Raw genomic sequence first — 24,910 nt, 5'->3', positions numbered from 1 at the left:
GGCCTTACTCTGCTGAAAAGCTGCTAGATAGTATACATGCAGGCCTACAATGTTTACATCCTACACCACCATCAGAAAAGCTTGTAGGATCAAATGACAGGTGAGTGGCAATTGCTGCAGGGACTCAGCCAGGCCGATACCACCTGACCTGCCTGCACATGGCTCTCTTTCGTGACCAAAAGACGTCATTACATTACATGCACTGGCTGATCTGCTCTGAGTGTAAAATCTGAAACCAATCTCAAGTGTTTAGGAGGGATTTATTTTGGGTAGGATATCTATCTTGAATCTGTTTAATTACTACATGTGCGTAATGACGCGTGCGTAAACCCTTTGTGACCTGTATAGTAGCCTATCATATATTGCTTTTTTATGTTCTAAATGGATGGTGTTTTATCAGAAATCGATGTGAAGAGTTAACAAACTCAAGACAGATAAAACAATACTTTTTCATTTCGGACGTCATAATGCAATGGGCGTGATAGAGTCTCCCCATGACAGGCATTACATGTGTGTTGCTGTTACTATTAAAATAAACTTACATCAGACAACTCTCATAAAATAATCTGAATAAATATGTTTCAGCATAGTCATATAGAATAGAATGTAATAATTATAATGGTTAATTTTTTCTCTTCTCTGTTGGTTTATTTGTGTAGGTTGTTTTATTTATCGATCTATGCTATGTGTGAGCCTCTGTCCTTGCCTTAGCTGGCAAGCTGGGTTCCAAAAATCTGTCACCATTCCAATGCGACGCGTCTTCGTATGGCGAGCAGAGAGCGAAGCAGAGGAGAGAGATATTTAGAGCGAGACAGATTTCTTTCTCCACTGCCGAAGAGGATAATGCAGCAATGAATAAATAAATAACGACCTAGTAAAACTCTTTGACAGTATGACAAGATCTCCTCTGACTTCTTCTGCTAAAGACACGACACAGCCTGACGCAGGCATGTAATATCTGTCTCAAATCACGTTAAAGCGAGCTGCATAAATAATGCGGGCGTGAGTAATATATACTGTAAACGAAGGGAGAAATCAGGGAGGATAGCGGAGGGCCAGTGGTAAGCGGCTCACCACTACGAGCCTGTCGTCTGTGCCAGACCAAAGGCGGTGAGAGCGGACCGAGACAGCAATATGTCGAACCGAAAACATCGGGACAACCAAGAGATATGCGCCCGCAAGGTCCGGGAGTTGGCCCAGGCTGGAGTAAACAAACACTGCTTCGAGTGCAGTCAACCCGGGGTGACTTACATTGATATCACCGTGGGCTGCTTCGTATGCACGTCGTGCTCTGGAATGCTGTAAGTATGGATAGCTTTTTCTATAACATGCATATTGCGCATAGGCTATTAGGCTACATATGCCTACAATTATAATAAAACGACAAAACTAAGCCCATTTCATGCCAACCTGGACTCAGGGGTAGACGTAACATAGTAAATGTAAATCCGGGACTCTCCAATTAGTATGGAATGTATTCATTTGTGGATATCCATTATCCATTTCGTATGATAGGTTACGAATTGCAATTCATACAATATGTTACGAATTGCAATTCGTACAATATGTTACCAAATTGCAAAACAAATGATATGGCTAGATGGCTAACGCTAATGTTAACTAGGCTGCTAACGTTAGCTAGGCTAGGGTTTAGGGCAGGTTTTCCCAAACTCGGTGCATGTTTTGGTTTTTTCCCTAGCACTACACAGATGATTCAAATAATCAACTAATCATCAAGCTGTGTAGTGTTAGGGCAAAAATCAAAACATGCACCCCTTGGGGTCCCGAGGACCGAGTTTGGGAAATGCTGGATTAGGAGTTAAGGTTAGGGTTAGGAGTTTAAGGTTAGGGTTAGGAGTTAAGGTTAGGGTTAGGAGTTAAGGTTAGGGTTAGGAGTTAAGGTTAGGGTTAGGAGTTAAGTTAAAGGGTTAGGAGTTAGGGATAGGGATAGTGGAAGGGTTAGCTAACATGTTAAGTAGTTACAAATTAGCTAAAAAGTAGTAAGTAGTTGCAAAGCTGCTAATTAGATAAAATGCTAAAGTTGGCCGTGATGAGATTTCAACACGCAACCTTTGGGTTGCTAGAAGTTCCCTGTATACGCCCACCCATCCACCACTCGACCAATCACCCTACTTAATTTTTTTCCTTAAGTAACCTTCTGTCTTATGTAACCATACCAAACGTAACATAATTTGAGTGTCACCGGGGGCGCACTGCCTGCCCTCCAGGACATCTACAGCACCCGGTGTCACAGGAAGGCCAAGAAGATCATCAAGGACCTCAGCCATCCGAGCCACGGCCTGTTCACTCCGCTACCATTTAGAATGCGGAGATAGTACAGGTGCATCAAATCTGGGACTGAGACTGAAAAACAGCTTCTATCTCCAGGCCATCAGACTATTAAACAGTCACCACTTGCCGGCCCAGTACCCTGCCCTGAACTTTAGTCACTGTTACTAGCCGGCTCAACCCTGCACCTTAGAGACTGTTGCCCTATGTACATAGTAATTTACCACTGGTCACTTTAATAATGTTTACACACTGTTTTATCCGGACATTGCTCATTCTAATATTTATATATCTCTTAATATCTTTCTTTAGATTTTTTGGATTTGGTTGTATTGTTTTATATTGTCAGGTATTACTGCACTGTTGGAGCTAGGAACATAAGCATTTCGCTACACCCGCGATAACATCTGCTAAATATGTGTATGCGACCAATTAAATTTGATTTGATTACTATGTTACGTCAAGTCTATGAGACCAGGCTGTGCATGCAGATAATGATTAACCAGTATGTTGCATCTGCAGATTATATTTTAGGATGCTGCTGTTACATTTGAGTATTGACAAGAAACTGAAACTGTGACGCGCCCTGTATTAATCTATGTGGTGTCTCTTCCTCCCCTTGGTGTCCTATGCTACAGTTAATCAGACTACTTTATCATTTTCAGGCATGCCCGTAGTCGTGCTCGTGTTACGTTTCATTTCGGCATTGCACCAGGTTTGGCATTCTCTTCAGGCTCATGTATTGTATTCTGCATGCAGACCATAGCTCAGGTCCCCAACAGATTATAGGCTGTGGCTGTGGGACATTTCGCAAGGTTTCACTAATTCGCAGTGGTGAGATTTCAGCATAGGTTTAGAGTCTTGCACATGCTGTCTCACTCCAAAGAACAGCCTGTCATGATTACAGAAGAATAGCCTAAAGATACCATTTGCACAGTGAATGAACACAATATTATGTCCTGTTGTGTAAGCCTTCTCTACACTGGATACATTTGCACTATGACCATTTTCACTGTAACAATCTATTTTAACTTTTTCTCACAGTCATCTGTCATTGCATCCATTTTTTGAACAATTTAAATACCCTCTACTGCCCTTTCCTCTTTTAAATGCAGTATCACAAGTGTTCATCTTTAGTGATTTATGTTGTTATGAATGTGGAGTGCCCCCTTTCACATATCTTACATATATCTTTTATCGGTTTCTCTTTTTCCAATCTCTCTCTTCTCTCAGGAGAGGACTCAACCCTCCCCACAGAGTCAAGTCTATCTCCATGACAACCTTCTCCCAACAGGAAGTGGAGTTTCTGCAAAACCATGGCAATGAGGTGAGTGACAGGCAGGCTGCCTCCATTATCGACAGAGTCAGGTGGGCTTGTGGGCGGGACTTAACAGTATTACACCTATATTTCACCCACCTCATTTCAATTCTGGGCATAATGCTCAATGCTCAGCTGGATACTTCAATATTTCAACAGCAGGAAAAGGTGAACAAAACACAATTGTGACGCATACTTGGACTCAGTATTAAATATATACATGTTTCATGTCCCAGGATGAATAGAGCAAGAATAGATTATATAGGTATTATAAATAGATATCATAAATGATAAATGTACATTATTGAGCCGAGGCCACCAGGAGAGGGATTGAGGCCACATGAGATAGATTCATCCATCTCTGTCTAAGGAATCGTTTTTTTTATGTGAACTAGACTATATAAGGTCCAGATAAAATCTCATCCATCTTTATGAGATAGAAGAGGATGCTTTATGCTTCCCTGTCTTTTACCAGTCAGACCAATAGAGTGTAGCACTGTTTGGTGGTTACAGGCTGTTTCTGGAGGAATGTAGGTGCTCTGCCCATTTTGTGCAGTGAATCAGATCGAACATCGCAGTTACTGTACACCCAAACCACCTCATCACTGTGTGTGTGTGTGTGTGTGAGAGAGAGAATGTGTGTGTGTGTGTGAGCTGAGAGAGTGTCTGCAGTGAAAGGGATCAAACTTTACAGTTGCACACAATGATACCATTTAGTTAGAAACTAGTCTGTGCGTGCGTGCGTGCATGAGTGTCTGATTCATTGCACTGATGCAGATATCAGGTAGAAAAGTCTGGGTAGTCAGATTTGGTTAGATCAATGTTTTGATGTTGGTGATTCATAATTAGTCAGTGAGCTACAGTAGTGTCGATCAGAGCAAGTGACTCTAGCATGTTAACTAATGTGTCAGTAGGCAGAGGTGTCTACTGTTCAGTTTCTACATCATTATTTTGGTGTGTGTGTGTGTGTGTGTGTACATGTTTAACTATACTTGTGGGGACCAGCAGTCCACACAAGAATAGTAAACTAACACAATTTGGCCATTCGGGAACATTTTGTTGGTCCCCACAAGGTCAAACGCTAATGCTAGGGGGTTTAGGGTTAAGGTTAGAATTAGGTTTAGGGTTAGGGTTAGGAGCTAGGATTAGGTTTAGGGTTAAGGTTAGGTTTTCGGGTTAAGCTTAGGGTTGGGTTTAGGGTTAGGGGTTAGGGAGAATAGGATTTTGAATGGGACTGAATTGTGTGTCCCAGCAAGGTTAGTTGTACAAGACTGTGTGTGTGTGTGTGCGTCCACGTGTGTGTGTATGTGGTGTCTATTGTTGATGTTCTGCATCATTATTTGTGTGTTTGTGTGTGCACCCGTACGTGCGTCTGCGGCTCTGCACATGTGTGTACGTGTGTGTGTGTATGTGTGTAGGTGGGGAGGAGGACTTGGCTGTGTGTCTTTGAGCCAAAGACAGATGGATGCTTCGATACAAGGGACTCCCAGAAACTCAAGGAGTTCCTCCAGGACAAATACGAGAAGAAGAAATGGTGAGGAAATCAATAAAGATATCATCATATCTCCATAAAGATATCTACAGTGCTGCTTGAAAGTATGTGAACCCTACGTCGCTGTGGAGGAATTTTGGCCCACTCTTCCATGCAGAACTGCTTTAACTCAGTGACGTGTGGGTTTTCAAGCATGAACTGCTCGTTTCAAGTCCTGCCACAACATCTCAATTGGGATTAGGTCTGGACTTTGACTAGGCCATTCCAAAACTTCCAATTTGTTGCTTTTTAGCTATTTTCATGTAGACTTGATTGTGTGTTTTGGATCATTGTCTTGCTGCATGACCTAGCTGCAATTTGAAACGAACGGTTCATGCTTGAAAACCCACACGTCACTGAGTTAAAACAGTTCTGCATGGAAGAGTGGGCCAAAATTCCTCCACAGCGACGTGAGAGACTGATCAACAACTACAGGAAGCATTTGGTTGGAGTCATTGCAGCTAAAGGTGGCACAACCAGTTATTGAGTGTAAGGGGGCAATTACTTTTTCACACAGGGGAATTGGGTGTTGCATAACTTTGTTTATGAAATAAATGAAATAAATATGTAATTGTTGTGTTATTTGTTCACTTATGTTCCCTTTATCTAATATTAGGTTTTGGTTGAAGATCTGATAACATTCAGTATCACAAATATGCAAAAGTAGAGAAAATTAGAAAGGGGGCAAATACTTTTTCATAGCACTGTACTTCGAACTCATCCGAACACATCCGATCAAAGTTGTACACATTGAGTTGAATATGTTGAATGTCCACTCAAATTATTTTGTAGCACAATGCATTTACTTACAGTGGGAAAATTATTTTTTCGTTCTTAGTTTAGTTTAGTCTCATTGAGATAAAATCTCTTCTTCAAATGTACTCACAGCAACATTGAACTATTCTTCAGGCATTTTTCGAAGAACAAGTGCCGGAGGGAGGTGGAGGGACCCTGGAGCCCGCCGGGGGTGCAGGCTTTACCCTCCTCTCACGGCCCCCCGCCCGCCCAGGCCCCATCCCACACCATGCTCCCCTCGGCCAGACGCACACTGGTGAGATACATAACTCCTCCAATAGATGAGAGAGGCAGAGGTGTATTTCATGTATATAAAGCTTTATTAAATTAAATTGAAAGGGAAAGTGAAGAGGGAGGGAGGGGGGGAGGGAGGGGGAGAGAGAGAGCAAGTGGAGAGAGAGTGAGAGAGAGAGAAAGAGGAGAGAGAGAGAGAAAAAGAAGTGGAGGGAGTGGTGTTACTGTGGAGAAGCGTAATAGAGTTAGAGATAGGTGAATACTGCACCAGAATACTGAATACTGTACCAGAATACTGAATACTGTACCAATAGAGATCCAATGACACAGAGAGACAGAGGCGGATGACCAAAGAAATAACCCACTCCAGGTCATCTTCACATCAAAAATAAAGGGGTGAATAATAGATGAAGGGTTAAATGAGGATAACGTAACACAGAGGAAAAATACACCCACCCACTGTGTGGTCCCCCCCGTCTCCCCTCTCCTCCAGTCCCAGTCCCAGCTCTCGTCAAGAGTCCCCGCTATCTCCCCTGCGGACATGAAGGCGGAAGTGTTTACCGCCCGTGCTCCCTCACGCTCCCAGAGCTTTAGAGACCCCCCTATGAAAGGTAGAACTGTTCACCTTCTTTTTTGATACTATGAATAATGGAACCTGAGGCAACATGATTTGACCCTGTTGTTTCTTTCTCTTTCCACCTCTCTATCGTTATATCTTTTCCTCACTCTTTCTCTCTCTGTCCTTCTCTCTACTGTTCTCTCCCACTCTCTCTCTGTCTGTCTCCCTCTCTCTCTCGCTCTCGCTCTGTCTGTCGCTCTCTCTCTCTCTCTCTCTCTCTGTCTGTCGCTCTCTCTCTCTCAGAGTCTCTACTGAGAGGTATAGAGAGACAACGTCCAGGCTCTCTGTCTTCAGCGATGGGACCCCAGAGCCACGCCCCCTCCTTTCCTGCACTCCCTCGACCCTCAGGTAAAGACCACACCCTCTACCTACATATCTCTCATTTTCTCTCTCTCTACTTTTACCTCCTTAGCCAGTAGCACTTTCAATAAGAACTTCACTCTAGGTACTTCCTGTACTCTTCTGCTATTACTTCTGATTAGTCAATTTCTCCCTTCAGTCCCCGATCGGAGGAGAGAGAGAGAGAGAGAGAGAGAGAGAGAGAGAGATTTTTTAGAGAGTGGACAATGCTCCTTTCAACAGGGGCCCAATGGTATTTCACAGCTCAGAAGTATGCTATGATTCTGTCTAGGAACACATTCAACTCCTGCTGGCTGCTAATACATGTAGCATGCTAAACGTTTGTGCAGCCCATGCATGTTTTTCCTGACCATGTGACTTGACCAGGCAATAGCCTCACCAGACCAAGATGGCAAATATAGCCTCAATAATCCATTGAGGCTATTGCCTGGTCAAGTCACATGGTCAGGAAAAACATGCATGGGCTGCGTCTGAAATAGCACCCTATTACCTATGTATTGCACTACTTTGCGGGCCTTGGTCAAATGCAGTGCACTATATAGGGAATAGGGTGCCATCTCGGACACACCCCCAGCCTTCCTTATCTCGGCCATCTTTGTTTGGTCTTCTCAGGTCGTATAGTGTCCTCCTCGGGGGGCTTAGCCCCCTTCAGGGCCTTCCCTAAGTCTCTGAGTGTGGATTTTGGAGGGCTCAGCCAGCAGCACAGTCACAGTGCCCTCAGCATCACCCCCCCAGCCCCAGCCCCCGGCCCAAACACACACACAAACCACCAAGACCGCTACGCTGCCCTGTCCCAACTAAACAGTGTCTTCTCTGACATGTCGCCTGGACCAGGACCTACAGGTAAGGGTAGAAGGAGTGTGTGGGGGGTGGGAGAGGGTGGGTGTGTGTGTGTACACATTTTACTATACTTGTGAGTACCAGAAGTCCTCACAAGAATAGTACACCAACAAAAATGTGGAGAAGTGAGGACATTTTGCCGGTCCTCACTCAACAAAAAAGTATATTTTAGGCTTAGTGTTAGGGTTATGGTTAGGTTTAGGGGTTAGGAGTTAGGGTTAGGTTTAGGGGTTAGGGAAAATAGGATTTTGAATTGGAATCAATTGTTGGTCCCCAAAAAGTCCTCACAAGTATAGTAAGACATAGTTTTGTGTGAGTGTGTGTGTGTGAGAGAGAGAGAGGTTATTGTCAGCTACATTGCATAATGCCCTTACTCTAAATGCCAAGGTTTTACCAAGTGAATTATCCCCATTGTGTTTTCTGCTCTCAATACTACACCGTTGGGTTGTTACAGAACAACCGAGGAAATATGTTCCAGTTTTGATTAAGCAATGCTACTAACTGCTAACTTAACTAATGATAACATAAATGTGCTGGAACAATGCCTTAGGCATGTTTGAACATATAGCATTGTTTTATTCCCATGATTCAATACTTACTATCTCTCACCCAGGCAATCATATACTGTAGGTTGATTTATGTGTAGTTTCTTTTGATTAATATAGCCTTGAACTATAAGCATGTTTTTTACCCTGAGCACAGTCAATACAGTTACACCTTGACCAATCACACACTGAGAGTGGAAAATGTGCACCCTATGTCAAATCAAATCAAATCAATTACACTTGATCTCTCAAATCAGCCCCCAGCTGAGCCCTCTGCTTATAGACGGGTTGGCTGACAACGTTACGAAAATTATGCACATGCATTGATGAGGCAGAAGGCCGTATGGTGTTATGATTCTGAGCGGTCTGATAGCTAGCAACAATGACAAGAAGCATCCATGTGGGGAATCATAGGTGGCTTGTTTCAGCTCGTTGTAGCTTTTTATTGATACCATGTCTTGTTTTGAGGTGTTTTGACTCATCTTTGTTGCAGGTGCATTGTAACAGTTGAATAATCACTGCTCTTTAATAAGCTTTACGTATCGGCCTCAAGGCCTTCGTCAGAGCTTCCTTTCTATGCTAATAAGGCAAAAATTCGCTAGCCAGTTAACCAACAACTGTAATGATGTAGTTGAGGGACAACAAGTACTCATTGTGCAAATGTATTTATGTTTTCAATAAACATTTGAAGACAAAATATAGTTTACATGTTGTCAACAATCTAAGCCAACCCTGTCTGTTTTGCCCCATAGTTGCGCACGCGTCGGTTTTGTTTAGCCTAAACAACCAACCCGTCTATGGTCTGTCTATTTATTTGAATGTGTGTTTTCAGCACCCCCCGGTGGACTACCCCAGTATAGCACCCTATTTGGGAACCGCCTGTCCTCCAGTTCCACTCCTGCCAGGTAATGAATGCAATGTCAAGCAAATACACTTAACATTTCTATTTAATGCATCGAAGAAGTGTCGACTGTGTTAAAGTGCACCAGTCCCGGTACAAATACATTGTTTTAATTGCTCAGGATATCTGCATGCCCTTGGTTTACTAATTCATGACAGTCTCACACCATAGCCGGAGGCAACTGCAATATTAAATTGACTTGTTTTTGTTAATGTTCATGAATGTAATAATATATAGTTGGTCCTTCCTTCCTTCCTCTCTTCTTTTCCTTCTTTCTTCAGCTCTCCAGGTGTGGATGCCGTGTCGGGATCCCAAACATTTGCAAGTAGGCAGTGTTACAAAAATATTAATCAATCATGCAGGTGTATATATTTCATTAAAGACTTTGAAAGGCTTGAACATATCCATTAACTATTGTCTCTATCTCTGTCTCTGTCGCTCTCGCTCTCCTTGTCTCGCTCTCTTCCTCTTTCTCTCTGTCTCCTACCTCCATGTCTCAGACTTCCCCAACCCGTTCAGCTCCAGTTCCAGCTCTCAGCAGCAGCAGCCTGCCCTATCCCCCAGTAACCCCTTCAACAGCTCCACCTCAGGAGGTAAGCTGCCAGCAGAGCACTGCTTATTCAGCCTGGGGGAAAGGTCAAGAATGTCCAGTAACACTTTACATGAAGGTACCCCTTAAGGGGTAAACTGTATATAAGTAGTTTATAGACAGTCTTCATTAGTTAATAGTGTATGTACAGTACCAGTCAAAAGTTTGGACACACCTACTCATTCAAGGGTTTTTCTTCTACATTGTAGAATAATAGGGAAGACATCAACACTATTAAATAACACATATGAAGTCATGTAGTAACCAAAAAAGTGATAAACAAATCATAATATATGTTATATTTGAGATTCTTCAAATAGCCACCCTTTGCCTTGATGACAGCTTTGCACACTCTTGGCATTCTCTCAACCAGCTTCACCTGGAATGCTTTTCCAACAGTCTTGAAGGTGTTCCCACATATGCTGAGCACTTGTTGGCTGCCGTCCGACTCATCCCAAACCATCTCAATTGGGTTGAGGTCGGGGGATTGTGGAGGCCAGGTCATCTGATGCAGCACTCCATCACTCTCCTTCTTGGTAAAATAGTCCTTACACAGCCTGGAGGTGTGTTGGGTCATCGCTCCTGAGTGGCGCAGTGGTCTAAGGCACTGCATCGCAGTGCTAACTGTGCCACTAGAGATCCTGGTTCGAATCCAGGCTCTGTCGCAGCCGGCCGCGACCGGGAGACTCATGGGCGACGCACAATTGGCCCAGCGTCGTCCAGGGTAGGGGAGGGAATGGCCGGCAGGGATGTAGCTTTGTTGATAGAGCATGGCGTTTGCAACGCCAGGGTTGTGGGTTCGATTCCCATGGGGGGCCAGTATAAAAAAAAAAAAATGGTATTCACTAACTGTAAGTCGCTCTGGATAAGAGCGTCTGCTAAATGACAAAAATGTAAATGTAATTGTCCTGTTGAAAAACGAATGATAGTCCCACTAAGCCCAAACCAGATGGGAAGATGTATTGATGCAGAATGCTGTGGTAGCCATGCTGGTTAAGTGTGCCTTGAATTTTAAATAAATCACAGACAGTGTCACCAGCAAAGCACCCCCACACCATAACACCTCTTCCTCCATGCTTTACGGTGGAACTACACATGCGGAGATCATCCGTTCACCCACACCGCGTCTCACAAAACACGGCGGTTGGAACCAGAAATCTCAAATTTGGACTCCAGACCAAAGGACACATTTCCACCGGTCTAATGTCCATTGCACGTGTTTCTTGGCCCAAGCATATCTCTTCTTCTTATTGGTGTCCTTTAGTAGTGGTTTCTTTGCTGCAATTCAACCATGAAGGCCTGATTCACACAGTCCCCTCTGAACATGAACAGTTGATGTTGAGATGTGTCTGTGACTTGAACTGAGGCGGGTAACTCTAATGAACATATCCTCTGCAGCAGAGGTAACTCTGGGTCTTCCATTCCTGTGGTGGTCCTCATGAGAGCCAGTTTCATCATAGTGCTTGATGGTTTTTGCGACTGCACTTGGAAGAAACGTTCAAAGTTCTTGAAATGTTCCGTATTGACTGACCTTCATGTCTTAAAGTAATGATGGACTGTCGTTTCTCTTTGCTTATTTGAGCTGTTCTTGCCATAATATGGACTTAGTCTTTTACCAAATAGGGCTATCTTCTGTATACCACCCCTACCTTGTCACAACACAACTGATTGGCTCAAACGCATTAAGAAGGAAATAAATTCCACAAATTAACTTTTAAGAAGGCACACCTGTTAATTGAAATGCATTCCAGGTGACTACCTCATGAAGCTGGTTGAGAGAATGCCAAGAGTGTGCAAAGCTGTCATCAAGGCAAAGGGTGGCTATTTGAAGAATCTCAAATATAAAATATATTTTGATTTGTTTAACACTTTTTGGGTTACTACATGTTTCCATATGTGTTATTTCATAGTTTCGATGTCTTCACTATTATTATACAATGTAAAAAATAATAAAAATAAAGAAAAACCCTTGAATGAGTAGGTGTGTCCAAACTTTTGACTGGTAGTGTAGTTTAGAAATCATTAACAAACAGTTATAATGGAGAATTGGGGCCCATGGATTCTTGGTTTATTGGAGGACACAAGATAATTCAATTTACTGTGTGTGACTTAACACCCTTATGTTGTGTTTCCCTATGCAGGTGACTCCAGTGGGTTCGTCAGCTCTCCAACCTCAGTGTTCCTCCCGTCCACCACCTTCCCAACTCCCGCTACCCAGAATGCATTTCCACACAAGCATGCCAACAACCAGGAAGCCAACGGCAAGTAGAAGTGGACTATAATTCTATTCTCATTCTAATTGTCATGCAATTCTATTCTCGTCAAAATAATTTGGAGAATTGTCTCCAACCGCACAGGACAAGAGCACGCAAAAATAGCATTTTCCATTTTGTGTTCTATATATACAAATTACAGTACATGCTTTGCCAAGAAACACAACAGTTAGTCACTGGAGTGCTGCATGGATGTGTTCTTTGGCTGGGCTGCAGCAGCATGCCATGTCATCTGTTATGTATGGGATTTGGCCTGTGATCAAAATGAACTCCGCCTCCTCAAACCCTAAGGAGGCGCCAACATCACAGCTAATGATGATCACAGCATATTTTCCCATGCTTACATAATACCAACTCAGCCCCCAAATATAGAGTTAGAACCCATGAAATTTGAATGAGTGAAATTTCTATGGTCTGAGGGGCGTTGTCTATTCTAGTAATTATATTTCTAGGTTAGAACCCCCTTTCATGTTGGATGCTGGATGTTGTCAATGTGTTTGAATGTGGTTCTATGTTTGTCAGACTAGTATTGGATGTATTAATATTTGGTCCTAATGTATCTCTGATTTTGGGGTGTTGTTGGATTTGTAGGTTTTGCCTCTTTCCCTGCACCGGACTCTCAACCCAAAGTTCCTCGTCCAATGTCAGTGAACCCATTCACTGTGAGTACCATACCACACTATAGCAACACTACCATGAGCATTGAGTGTACTTCAATAGATTTGCACAGAGTTTGTTGGGGATTTGGACCGCTAGCTGCTTAATTGTTATGCTAATGCTTAATTCAAAAGTTATTGGAGGGCATTTTTGGTGCAGTAGATGTACAGCAGGAACTCTCCCTCACCCTCTCTCTTTCCATCTCTCCCTCAACCACTCCCTCCCTGTCTCTTTCCATCTCTCCCTCCCTCCCTCTCTCTCTCTCTCTCTCTCTTTCCATCTCTCCCTCCCTCTCTCAGGGGAATGTTTACCCGGGTAGAGGAACGTCGCGAAACCCTTTCATCTGATACCGGCGCCCCCGGCTACCCCCCGATTACCCACCCCACCCCTGGGCACATGAAGACCAGTGAACTATTTCCATGCCTCTAGAGTATTTTGACCTTCAGAGAGAGAGGGGAAACGTTCATGCAGGCTCCTCTCCCCTCTATGTGTGTGTGTGTGGAGTCTCTGTACAGTAATGTTAATCCGTTAAAATAATGTGTACAAGTGCGTGTCTGTGTGTGTTTTGAGTGTGTGTGTGTGTGTCTGTGAGTGACCATATATCAAAGGTGTTTGTGTGACATTAAAATCCACCTCAGGGCTCTGTGGGTGTCATCACCAAGACACACACACACACACTTCGCTGTTTCTCCCATGTCCCGCGTCTGTGCAAAAATAGTCCCATTCGTAAAACAGTACACCAAATCATCACATTCTGCTTGCTTTTTGGAGACACATCTGAAAACTGCCTTCAAAAACTCCCCAAAACTAGCCAGTCCAGTCAGTCGGTCAGTGTGTATCAAGTTACAGACTTTGAGAGATATCCCTCTTCAAGGCTATGAGAGCTGAACAAGATGACAAGAGCAAAAAATTATGACAAGCAAGCATTTTTTTCTCCTTAGTGATGGTTATGGCAGCCTTAACACAATATCCTCCTAATGCATGTAGATAAGACATTACAGACAAGCCCGTCTTTTCCCCCCATGTGCTGTGTGTGTATGTGGAAAACACGTTTGTATTGTTTTATATGTCAGTTGTTTTTGTCTGTGTAAATCATTTGTGTTTCAGTCTCAGGCTGCATGCGCTTGGAGGTCTGCAAGAGGAGATACTACTGAATGTAAAAGCTATTTTCAAAACAAAAACGGTGTTATTTCTCCCTGTAGTGGACCAAATGTTTCTTGTTCTTTTGGGTGAAAATATGGAGGTGAAATTGATCTCTTTCTTTTGTTTGCAAGAGTTCTATTGAGAAAGTATTTATAATGATAATTGTCCATGTTCATACATTTAAATAATATCTGTTGCTTCTTTAAACAGTGTCTAGTGTGTGTGTGTCTGAGGGAAAATCTTTCATAATACATCATTTGTAACAAACATAATTGGGATCATCAAATATTTACCCAAGTAATCGATTGCTTCCTTTGGCTTTTAGTCAATTATGGGTAGCCTATTTTAAAACGTCCCTAGTAACAACTTGAAATAGGTCAATTCAACCACCAGGCGGCGTATGTTGCATAGTTTTCTAGCCTTGTCCATGATGTGGCATATACACTGAGTGTACAAAACATTAAGAACACCTGCTCCATGACATGGACTGACCAGGTGAAAGCTTTGATACCTTATTGATGTCACTTGCTAAATTACACTTCAATCAGTGTAGAAGAAGGGGAGGATACAGGTTAAAGAAGGATGTGTAAGCCTTGAGACATGGATTGTGTATGTGCCATTTAGAGCATTCAAAAGATTTAAGTGCCTTTGCTAGTAGGTTTGAGTGTGTCAAGAACTACATCGCTACTGGGCTTTTCACGCTCATCAAGAATGGTCCACCACCCAAAGGACATCCAGCCAACTTGAAAGAACTGTGGGAAACATTGGCGTCAACATGGGCCAGCATCCCTGTGGAACGCTTTCGACACTTTGTAGAGTCCATGCCCCGACGAATTGAGGCTGTTTTGAGGGCAAAAGGGGAAAGTGCAACTCAATATTAGGAAGGTGTTCTTAATGTTTTGTACACGTTGTACAATGTAATAACGGAAATAAAGATTAATCATTTGGCTGCTCGTTATGACAAACTATGTGTAACTAAAATAATACAATTAACAATCTTAAATGCACATGACCTTGATTGAATCATGTAATTATGCCTAAACAATGTCAATTTTTCCCATTACAATTAAATCGATCGCACCAACAGCTGTTACAGGGTTAAACTGAAAAGTTAAATCAAGCCAATTGTGCTCAGAGGTTCGTTCTATCATCGGGATGCAATTTGATGAGGGTTGCATTTCTGGTTATAAAATGTCACAATCGTTCAATCGTGCAGCACATCATATGATCTTCAAAATAACGTTGGAAGTTTCACAATATTGGCTGAAGAACACTGGCATAGGCATTCTTATGAGAACCAAACGGCATATGAAATTCGATTTATGTTCGCACATGAACTCAATGTTCTCTCTCTCTTTCCTTCTCTGTATACACTGTCTCTCGCCCTCTTCTGTCACTACAGACAAGCGTTGACTGACAGCTTTTCATTCACATTAGCTCCACGCCATAGAGAGGGGACAGGAGTGGAGAGGGCAGCAGTTGCAGCGAAGTATTCAGTACACAGCTGCCAAGCTATACAGTAAATGGATTAAAGCACTCAGCTAGCTAGCTAAATAGTAGTAGCAGGCACAGTACTGCAACGAGAAAGGAAAGGGAATATTTAGTTTATATTTTAAAAGACTGGACTGGACTAGAGGACCTCTCTCCCTTGCATACATGTGTTAAAGGGAGGGAGGGGAACGCGACTGAATGATGTTTGAATTATCTAGCTAGCTAACTTGCGAAAATATTTTTGCTGTCATTGAATAGAAGTTTAGGTTGTAGTTGAGAAAAACAAGATAACTCGAACGCAATGGAGTGCCAAACACCCGACCCGCAAAGCTACGAGGACATTCGAAAGAGCGGCTACCTCCGCAAGCAGAAATCCATGCACCGGCGATACTTCGTCCTCCGGACGGCCTCGGTGAGGGGCCCGGCCCGGCTCGAATACTACGAGAGCGAGAAGAAATTCCGCGGAAAGACACCCGTCCCAAAGAAAGCCCTGGTGCTGGAGACGTGTTTCAACATCAATAAGCGGGCTGATGCGAAGAACAAGCACATGATAGTGCTGTACACCCGGGCGGAGAGCTTTGCCATCGCGGCAGAAAACGAGGCGGACCAGAACGAATGGTATCAGGCCATGGTGGAGCTGCAATGCAAAAGTAAGTAAACATATATAGCTAGCAAACTACAGCGAGCTCTGACTGCAACCCGAGCTCTATATGGCTGCCTAGCGTTAGCGAAGTGGCCATAGTATTATCTGAACGTGGCAATGTAGCCCACTGCAAAATTGCTCAAATGCAACTTATAAATTCAACACGTGGTCGTTTAAAATATGGGTCATTGTTATTCGTTTTTTTTTTTTTTTAGGACATCCAAAAATGTGAATATAGAAGTATGCATATGGTTCTCAACGTGAGTAATTTCACATTGCATGTCAGCAGCGAGGGTTTTCCCACTATTTACTACCAGCGCTGTTTCGCAAATGTCGGTCCCGATTTTATCATAATATTTTGAGGCATGCTCTTAAACCAATTATGTGGTGTCAAAATATATTCATATTACAATGTGTGGTTACTGTACTTCATGTGAATTGCTGCCTATGGACCATAATTTAAATATTATGCAAAATTACAGTGCATACTTCTTTGCATAATAATTATATTTACCAATGTACACCAAAAACTGCAAATCTCATATTCCAAAGTAACCATGTGTACTTATCCTTGACACCACCCTGAGAACATAGCTACGTGATCATACTTTTATTACCACCAAAGATAGTCTACTTGCTTCAAAAGTTCAGATATGGACAAAGAGCTTGTGGTTTGTACAGGGTTTAGAGAAGGGAAAAACAAGTCGTTTCATTAAAATGTTGCCTGTATCAATAGTAGGTTTAGCTAGCAGATTGTAACAGGCTAATGTGATGCTCCATTAGCAGTTACAGGGTTTTTCTTCCATTGTAAGCCTTGGGCGGGCCTAAGCGTTTTTTCGGGTCGCCTAAATCCAAACTTTTAAAATAAAATTTCAGGATGAAAACGTAATCTTTGAGAACTAACAATCACCAAAATAAAAGCTAGACAGTTGGGGAGACTTAAAAATTCGCAAAACAATTAATTTAGCAGTATTCATTTTGTTATTATGTTTGAGCAAAAGAACACAGCATTAACAATGGCAAAATGCATAGAATTGCAGGAAACTAGCTTTAAAACATACATTTTTTCTCTCAGCTCCATGGTAGAATATGTAGAATCGCAGAAAATTTGCTTTAAACTGCAAAAATGTCTCTCTGCTGCATGGCAAAATGTGTAGAATTGCAGGAAATTAGCTTTAAAACTGCAAAAATGTATCTCAGCTCCATGTAGAAATTTGTAGAATTCTAAAATGTCTCTAGAGTGCCAAGATGAGGTCTCTAATATGTAACCTCATGAAGGCTGACTGTGTTCATTGTCACGCCCCCTGCCACGCCCACCACCTAAGCCCCTTTTTGATCCAGAAAAAACCCTGTACTATTTGGCATAGCACAGAGAATTTTCAACCTACCTTAACTTCCCGTCTTGGAAGACAACCAATGTCTTCTAAATATACACTACCGGTCAAAAGTTTTAGAACGCCTACTCATTAAAGGGTTTTTCTTTATTTTTACTATTTTCTGCATTGTTGAATAATAGTTTTGATGTCTTCACTATGAAATAACACATATGGAATCATGTAGTAACCAAAAAAGTGTTAAACAAATCAACATATATGTTATATTTGAGATTCTTAAAATAGCCACCCTTTACCTTGATGACAGCTTTGCAAACGCTTGGCATTCTCTCAACCAGCTTCACCTGGAATGCTTTTCCAACAGTCATGAAGGAGTTCCCACATATGCTGATCACTTGTTGGCTGCTTTTCCTTCACTCTGACGTCCGACTCATCCCAAACCATCTCAATTTGGTTGAGGTCTGGGGATTGTGGAGGCCAGGTCATCTGATGCAGCACTCCATCACTCTCCTTCTTGGTAAAATCGCCCTTAAACAGCCTGGAGGTGTGTTGGGTCATTGTCCTGTTGAAAAACAAATGATAGTCCCACTAAGCCCAAACCAGATGGGATGGCGTATCGCTGCAGAATGCTGTGATGGCCATGCTGGTTAAGTGTGCCTTGAATTCTAAATAAATCACAGACAGTGTTACCAGCAAAGTACCCTCAAACCATAACACCTCCTCCTCCATGCTTTACGGTGGGAAATACACATGCGGAGATCATCCGTTCACCCACACCACAAAGACACAGCGGTTGGAACCAACAATCTCCAATTTGGACTGCAAACCAAAGGACACATTTCCACCAGTCTAATGTCCATTGCTTGTGTTTCTTGGCCCAAGCAAGTCTCTTCTTCTTATTGGTGTCCATTAGTAGTGGTTTCTTTGCAGCAATTCGACAATGAAGACCTGATTCGCGCAGTCTCCTCTGAACAGTTGATGTTGAAATGTGTCGGTTATTGAACTCTGTGAAGCATTTATTTGGGCTGCAATTTCTGAGGCTGGTAACTCTAATTAACTTATCCTCTGCAGCAGAGGTAACTCTGGGTCTTCCTTTCCTGTGGCGGTCCTCTTGAGAGCCAGTTTCATCATAGGGCTTGATGGGTTTTGCGACTGCACTTGAATAAACTTTCAAAGTTCTTGAAATGTTCCGTATTCAATCAATCAATTTTATTTTATATAGCCCTTCGTACATCAGCTAATATCTCGAAGTGCTGTACAGAAACCCAGCCTAAAACCCCAAACAGCTAGTAATGCAGGTGTAGAAGCACGGTGGCTAGGAAAAACTCCCTAGAAAGGCCAAAACCTAGGAAGAAACCTAGAGAGGAACCAGGCTATGAGGGGTGGCCAGTCCTCTTCTGGCTGTGCCGGGTGGAGATTATAACAGAACCATACCAAGATGTTCAAAAATGTTCATAAGTGACAAGCATGGTCAAATAATAATCAGGAATAAATCTCAGTTGGCTTTTCATAGCCGATCATTAAGAGTTGAAAACAGCAGGTCTGGGACAGGTAGGGGTTCCATAACCGCAGGCAGAACAGTTGAAACTGGAATAGCAGCAAGGCCAGGCGGACTGGGGACAGCAAGGAGTCACCACGGCCGGTAGTCCCGACGTATGGTCCTAGGGCTCAGGTCTCTCAGTTGGCTTTTCATAGCCGATCATTAAGAGTTGAAAACAGCAGGTCTGGGACAGGTAGGGGTTTCGTGAACCGCAGGCAGAACAGTTGAAACTGGAATAGCAGCAAGGCCAGGCGGACTGGGGACAGCAAGGTGTCAGCATGCCCGGTAGTCCTGACGTATGGTCCTAGGGGCTCAGGTTCTCAGAGAGAACGAGAGAATTAGAGAGCGCATACTTAAATTCACACAGGACACTGGATAAGACAGGAGAAGTACTCCAGGTATAACAAACTAACCCCAGCCCCCCGACACATAAACTACTGCAGCATAAATACTGGAGGCTGAGACAGGAGCGGTCCGGAGACACTGTGGCCCCATCCGAAGAAACCCCGGACAGGGCCAAACAGGAAGGATATAACCCCACCCACTCTGCCAAAGCACAGCCCCCGCACCACTAGAGGGATATCCTCAACCACCAACTTACAATCCTGAGACAAGGCCGAGTATAGCCCACAGAGGTCTCCACCACAGCACAAACCAAGGGGGGCGCCAACCCAGACAGGAAGATCACGTCAGTAACTCAACCCACTCAAGTGACGCACCCCTCCTAGGGACGGCATGAAAGAGCACCAGCAAGCCAGTGACTCAGCCCCTGTAACAGGGTTAGAGGCAGAGAACCCCCAGTGGAGAGAGGGAACCGGCCCGGCAGAGACAGCAAGGGCTGTTCGTTGCTCCAGAGCCTTTCCGTTCACCTTCACACTCCTGGGCCAGACTACACTCAATCATATGACCTACTGAAGAGATAAGTCTTCAGTAAAGACTTAAAGGTTGAGACCGAGTCTGCGTCTCTCACATGGGTAGGCAGACTGTTCCATAAAAATGGAGATCTATAGGAGAAAGCCCTGCCTCCCGCTGTTTGCTTAGAAATTCTAGGGACAATTAGGAGGCCTGCGTCTTGTGACCGTAGCGTACGTATTGGTATGTACGGCAGGACCAACTCGGAAAGATAGGTAGGAGCAAGCCCATGTAACGCTTTATAGGTTAACAGTAAAACCTTGAAATCAGCCCTTGCCTTAACAGGAAGCCAGTGTAGGGAAGCTAGCACTGGAGTAATATGATCAAATTTCTTGGTTCTAGTCAGGATTCTAGCAGCCGTATTTAGCACTAACTGAAGTTTATTTAGTGCTTTATCCGGTAGCCGGAAAGTAGAGCATTGCAGTAGTCTAACCTAGAAGTAACAAATGCATGGATTAATTTTTCTGCATCATTTTTGGACAGAAAATTTCTGATTTTTGCAATGTTACGTAGATGGAAAAAAGCTGTCCTTGAAACAGTCTTGATATGTTCGTCAAAAGAGAGATCAGGGTCAAGAGTAACGCTGAGGTCCTTCACAGTTTTATTTGAGACGACTTTACAACCATCAAGATGAATTGTCAGATTTAACAGAAGATCTCTTTGTTTCTTGGGACCTAGAACAAGCATCTCTGTTTTGTCCGAAGTTTAAAAGTAGAACGTTTTCAGCCATCCACTTCCTTATGTCTGAAACACAGGCTTCTAGCGAGGGCAATTTTGGGGCTTCACCATGTTTCATTGAAATGTACAGCTGTGTGTCATCCGCATAGCAGTGAAAGTTAACATTATGTTTTCGAATAACATCCCCAAGAGGTAAAATATATAGTGAAAACAATAGTGGTCCTAAAACGGAACCTTGAGGAACACCGAAATGTACAGTTGATTTGTCGGAGGACAGACCATTCACAGAGACAAACTGGACAGATGCAGAGCCTCGGTCTGACGCCATTAAAAGGTCATTTACCACCTTCACAAGTGCAGTCTCAGTGCTATGATGGGGTCTAAAACCAGACTGAAGCATTTCGTATACATTGTTTGTCTTCAGAAAGGCAGTGAGTTGCTGCGCAACAGCTTTTTTCTAAAATTTTTGAGAGGAATGGAAGATTCGATATAGGCCGATAGTTTTTTATATTTTCCGGGTCAAGGTTTGGCTTTTTCAAGAGAGGCTTTATCACTGCCACTTTTAGTGAGTTTGGTACACATCCGGTGGATAGAGAGCTGTTTATTATGTTCAACATAGGAGGGCCAAGCACAGGAAGCAGCTCCTTCAGCAGTTTAGTAGGAATAGGATCCAGTATGCAGCTTGAAGGTTTAGAGGCCATGATTATTTTCATCATTGTGTCAAGAGATATAGTACTAAAACACTTAAGTGTCTCTCCCGATCCCAGGCCCTCGCAGAGTCTGTGCAGATCCAGGACAGCTAAGCCCTGGAGGAATACGCAGATTCAAAGAGGAGTCCGTAATTTGCTTTCTAATGGTCATGATCTTTTCCTCAAAGAAGTTCATGAATTTATTACTGCTGAAGTGAAAGCCATCCTCTCTTGGGGAATGCTGCTTTTTAGTTAGCTTTGCAACAGTATCAAAAAGAAATTTTGGATTGTTCTTATTTTCCTCGATTAAGTTGGAAAAGTAGGATGATCGAGCAGCAGTGAGGGCTCTTCGGTACTGCACGGTACTGTCTTTCCAAGCTAGTCGGAAGACTTCCAGTTTGGTGTGGCGCCATTTCCGTTCCAATTTCCTGGAAGCTGGCTTCAAAGCTCGGGTATTTTCTGTATACCAGGGAGCTAGTTTCTTATGACAAATGTTTTTCGTTTTTAGGGGTGCAACTGCATCTAGGGTATTGCGCAAGGTTAAATTGAGTTCCTCAGTTAAGTGGTTAACTGATTTTTGTCCTCTGACGTCCTTGGGTAGGCAGAAGGAGTCTGGAAGGGCATCAAGGAATTTTTGTGTTGTCTGAGAATTTATAGCACGACTTGACTGACCTTCATGTCTTAAAGTAATGATGGATTGTCATTTCTCTTTGCTTATTTGAGCTGTTCTTGCCATAAAATGGCTTGGTCTTTTACCAAATAGGGCTATCTTCTGTATACCCCCCCTACCTTGTCACAACACAACTGATTGGCTCAAACGCATTAAGAAGGAAATACATTCCACAAATTAACTTTTAAGAAGGCACACCTGTTAATTGAAATGCATTCCAGGTGACTACCTCATGAAGCTGGTTGAGAGAATGCCAAGAGTGTGCAAAGCTGTCATCAAGGCAAAGGGTGGCTATTTGAAGAATCTCAAATATAAAATATATTTTGATTTGTTTAACACTTTTTCGGTTACTACATGATTCCATATGCGTTATTTCATAGTTTTGATGTCTTCACTATTATTCTGCAATGTAGAAAATTGTAAAAATAAAGAAAACCCTTGAATGAGTAGGTGTTGTAAAACTTTTGACCGGTAGTGTACATGTCTAGTTGTAGGCTGTTTGTTGAATTTAGAAAATGTTCTGTTACTAAATGTAAATAGAATGTTCCTCCATTAAGTAATCCAACAATGTGTATGCATAGATCGAGACAGGTGATGTAATCATGACATGCGGCACACCAGTGGCGGTCGGTGCCATTTGGGAGGAGGACAAATGTAAAAAAAAAAATGAGAATGGCCTTATTTCTATTACAGCATATTGGATGACTGTCATTCATATGCCATTCACCCAGCTCAATGTAACATTGATGAGTTTAGGCAACTACATGATACTCAAATTTTCCCTGTACCCATCATGAGGTTGCTACAACCTAGCCTATGAATGAAAGTTTACAACGTACTGTAGGTGCACAGCTCAAGAGAAATTTGAGTAATAAAGGTGACAGACATTGACACATTCAATGCCGCCTTGCACACTCTTGCCTGCATCTAGCTGATCTAGGGTGTAATCATTAGTCCAACAGTTGCAAATGAGAGTTCCTATTGGACAAATTCAGGTATGTTTTCCCCGTTTCCTTCCGTTTAAGAACGTTTTTCAACAGAATCGGCGGAATGAATACACCCTTTATCACACGCAAACACAGTTCACTTTCATAGCAGCCACATACAAACAGCATGATCCCTTTGATCGTTGTTCCCGTATCTACGCACCCTCCCTTCTCACCTTTTCCCTTCGCTTGTGGACTTCAGTGCACAACACATCAGCTGTCTGTCGCCAGGCGAAAAAAACCTTTCTAAGCCAAACCTTCATATCATAACCGCTAACCGCTACACACAGCCTACATCTTTGTCACCATATTAGCTAATGTCATAACCAACATAGCGACTAGAACTAACGCGTTAGTAAACCCGCTACAATCATGCAGTACAGTTTACAGTCAGCAAGCAGTTTAGCAGTTACACCGGCGGGCCCCGGTGGCAATAAATTAATACAACCAAAAGCTTACTTTGACTTGGAAGATGTCCAGTGTTGGATGTCCATAGCCAGCTAACTAACATATCATCCCTCTCTGTTTGAGCCGGGTGTTTGAGTAGACTAAACTAGCTAGCTGCATTCGCTAGCTAAGTGAAAGTGAAAAAAAATACAATGAAATATAGCTCTCTCTCTTGCTCTTGCTTCTCCTTCATTTTTAAAGAAATTAATTTGTTCAAAACTGTTCAACTATTTTCTTTCTTTCTCTTTAAGTCAAAGATTTTATGCACTGATCCTTTGATTGGATGGACCACATGTCAGTTTACTGCAAGATCTCTGATAGGTTGGAGGAAGTCTTCCAGAAGTTGTCATAATTACTTTGTAAGTCTATGGAAGGGGGTGAGAACCACGAGCCTCCTAGGTTTTGTGTTGAAGTCAATGTAACCAGAGTAGGACAGAAAGTAGCTACACCATGGTGCTACCCTACAGAGTGCTGTTGAGGATACTGTAGACTTTCATTGCAAAACAGTGTTTTAATCAATTATTTGATGACGTGAATATATTTGGTATAGTTTTATATCGTTTCACTATTTTATTTTGATGAAATTCACTGAGGAGGATGGCCCTCCCCTTCCTCCTCTGAGGAGCCTCCACTGGTGGACACCCACCTGTCCCAATCAATGAAAGAATATTTGAAATAGACAAGATGGCAGCATACACATTGTAGAATTACTTCATGGAGCAAAACATTTATTTAATTGAACAAGGGAGCATTTTCTAAATTCAAACGAACCCCCTGCAACTAGACATGGAAGTTTAGAAGACATATACACTATATGGCTAAAAGTATGTGGACACTCCTTCAAATTAGTGGATTCGGCTATTTCAGCCACACCCATTGCTGACGGGTGTATAAAATTGAGCACACAGCCATGCAATCTCCGTACACAGTAGAATGGCCTTACTGAAGAGCTGAGTGACTTTCAACGTGGCACCATCATAGGATGCCACCTTTCCAACAAGTCAGTTCGTCAAATTTCTGCCCTGCTAGAGCTTCCCCGGTCAACTGTAAGTGCTGTTATTGTGAAGTGGAAATGTCTACGAGCAACAACGGCTCAGCCGTGAAGTGGTAGGCCACACAAGCTCACAGAACATGCTGAATCGTCTGTCCTTGGTTGCAACACTCACTACCGAGTTCCAAACTGCCTCTGGAAGCAACGTCAGCACAATAACTGTTAGTCGGGAGCTTAATGAAATGTTTTTCCATGGCCGAGCAGCCGCACGCAAGCTTAAGATCACCATGCGCAATGCCAAGCGTCAGCTGGAGTGGTGTAAAGCTCGCCGCCATTGGACTCTGGAGCAGTGGAAACGCGTTCTCTGGAGTGATGAATCCCGCTTCACCATCTGGTAGTCCGACGGACTAATCTGGGTTTGGTGGATGCCAGGAG

General features: G+C 42.9%; 2 protein-coding genes across 5 annotated transcripts in view; both read left to right on the top strand.

The window, feature by feature from the left end:
• Positions 1-708: 708 nt before the first annotated feature.
• On the top strand, positions 709-14,301 carry LOC121572108 (arf-GAP domain and FG repeat-containing protein 2-like). 2 transcript variants are annotated; one of them, XM_041884025.2, is made up of 13 exons: positions 709-1,301; positions 3,523-3,616; positions 5,026-5,141; positions 6,048-6,189; positions 6,661-6,778; positions 7,030-7,134; positions 7,759-7,989; positions 9,364-9,436; positions 9,714-9,757; positions 9,933-10,025; positions 12,163-12,282; positions 12,886-12,956; positions 13,251-14,301. In XM_041884025.2, exons 1-13 carry the CDS (start codon positions 1,135-1,137, stop codon positions 13,296-13,298), a joined length of 1,422 nt encoding a protein of 473 aa, XP_041739959.2. In that variant the 5' UTR covers positions 709-1,134; the 3' UTR covers positions 13,299-14,301. The 2 variants fall into 2 exon arrangements, with proteins under 2 accessions (XP_041739959.2, XP_045077759.1); XM_045221824.1 differs by lacking the exon at positions 7,759-7,989 and having other exon boundaries at positions 710-1,301.
• Positions 14,302-15,473: 1,172 nt separating this feature from the next.
• LOC121572107 (insulin receptor substrate 1-B-like) overlaps positions 15,474-24,910 on the top strand; it is a 72,348-nt gene continuing 62,911 nt past the window's right edge. For 2 of the 3 annotated variants that reach the window (XM_045221819.1, XM_045221820.1), the window contains exon 1: positions 15,474-16,235. In XM_045221819.1, the coding sequence (XP_045077754.1) occupies positions 15,887-16,235 (349 nt within the window). In that variant the 5' untranslated portion in view covers positions 15,474-15,886. The remainder of the gene's footprint in view (positions 16,236-24,910) is intronic. The other variant, XM_045221821.1, reaches the window with a different exon arrangement.

Source organism: Coregonus clupeaformis, chromosome 8 (assembly GCF_020615455.1).
Source record: "Coregonus clupeaformis isolate EN_2021a chromosome 8, ASM2061545v1, whole genome shotgun sequence".
Lineage (NCBI taxonomy): Eukaryota > Metazoa > Chordata > Actinopteri > Salmoniformes > Salmonidae > Coregonus > Coregonus clupeaformis.
This window is presented reverse-complemented; position numbering and strand designations above follow the sequence as displayed.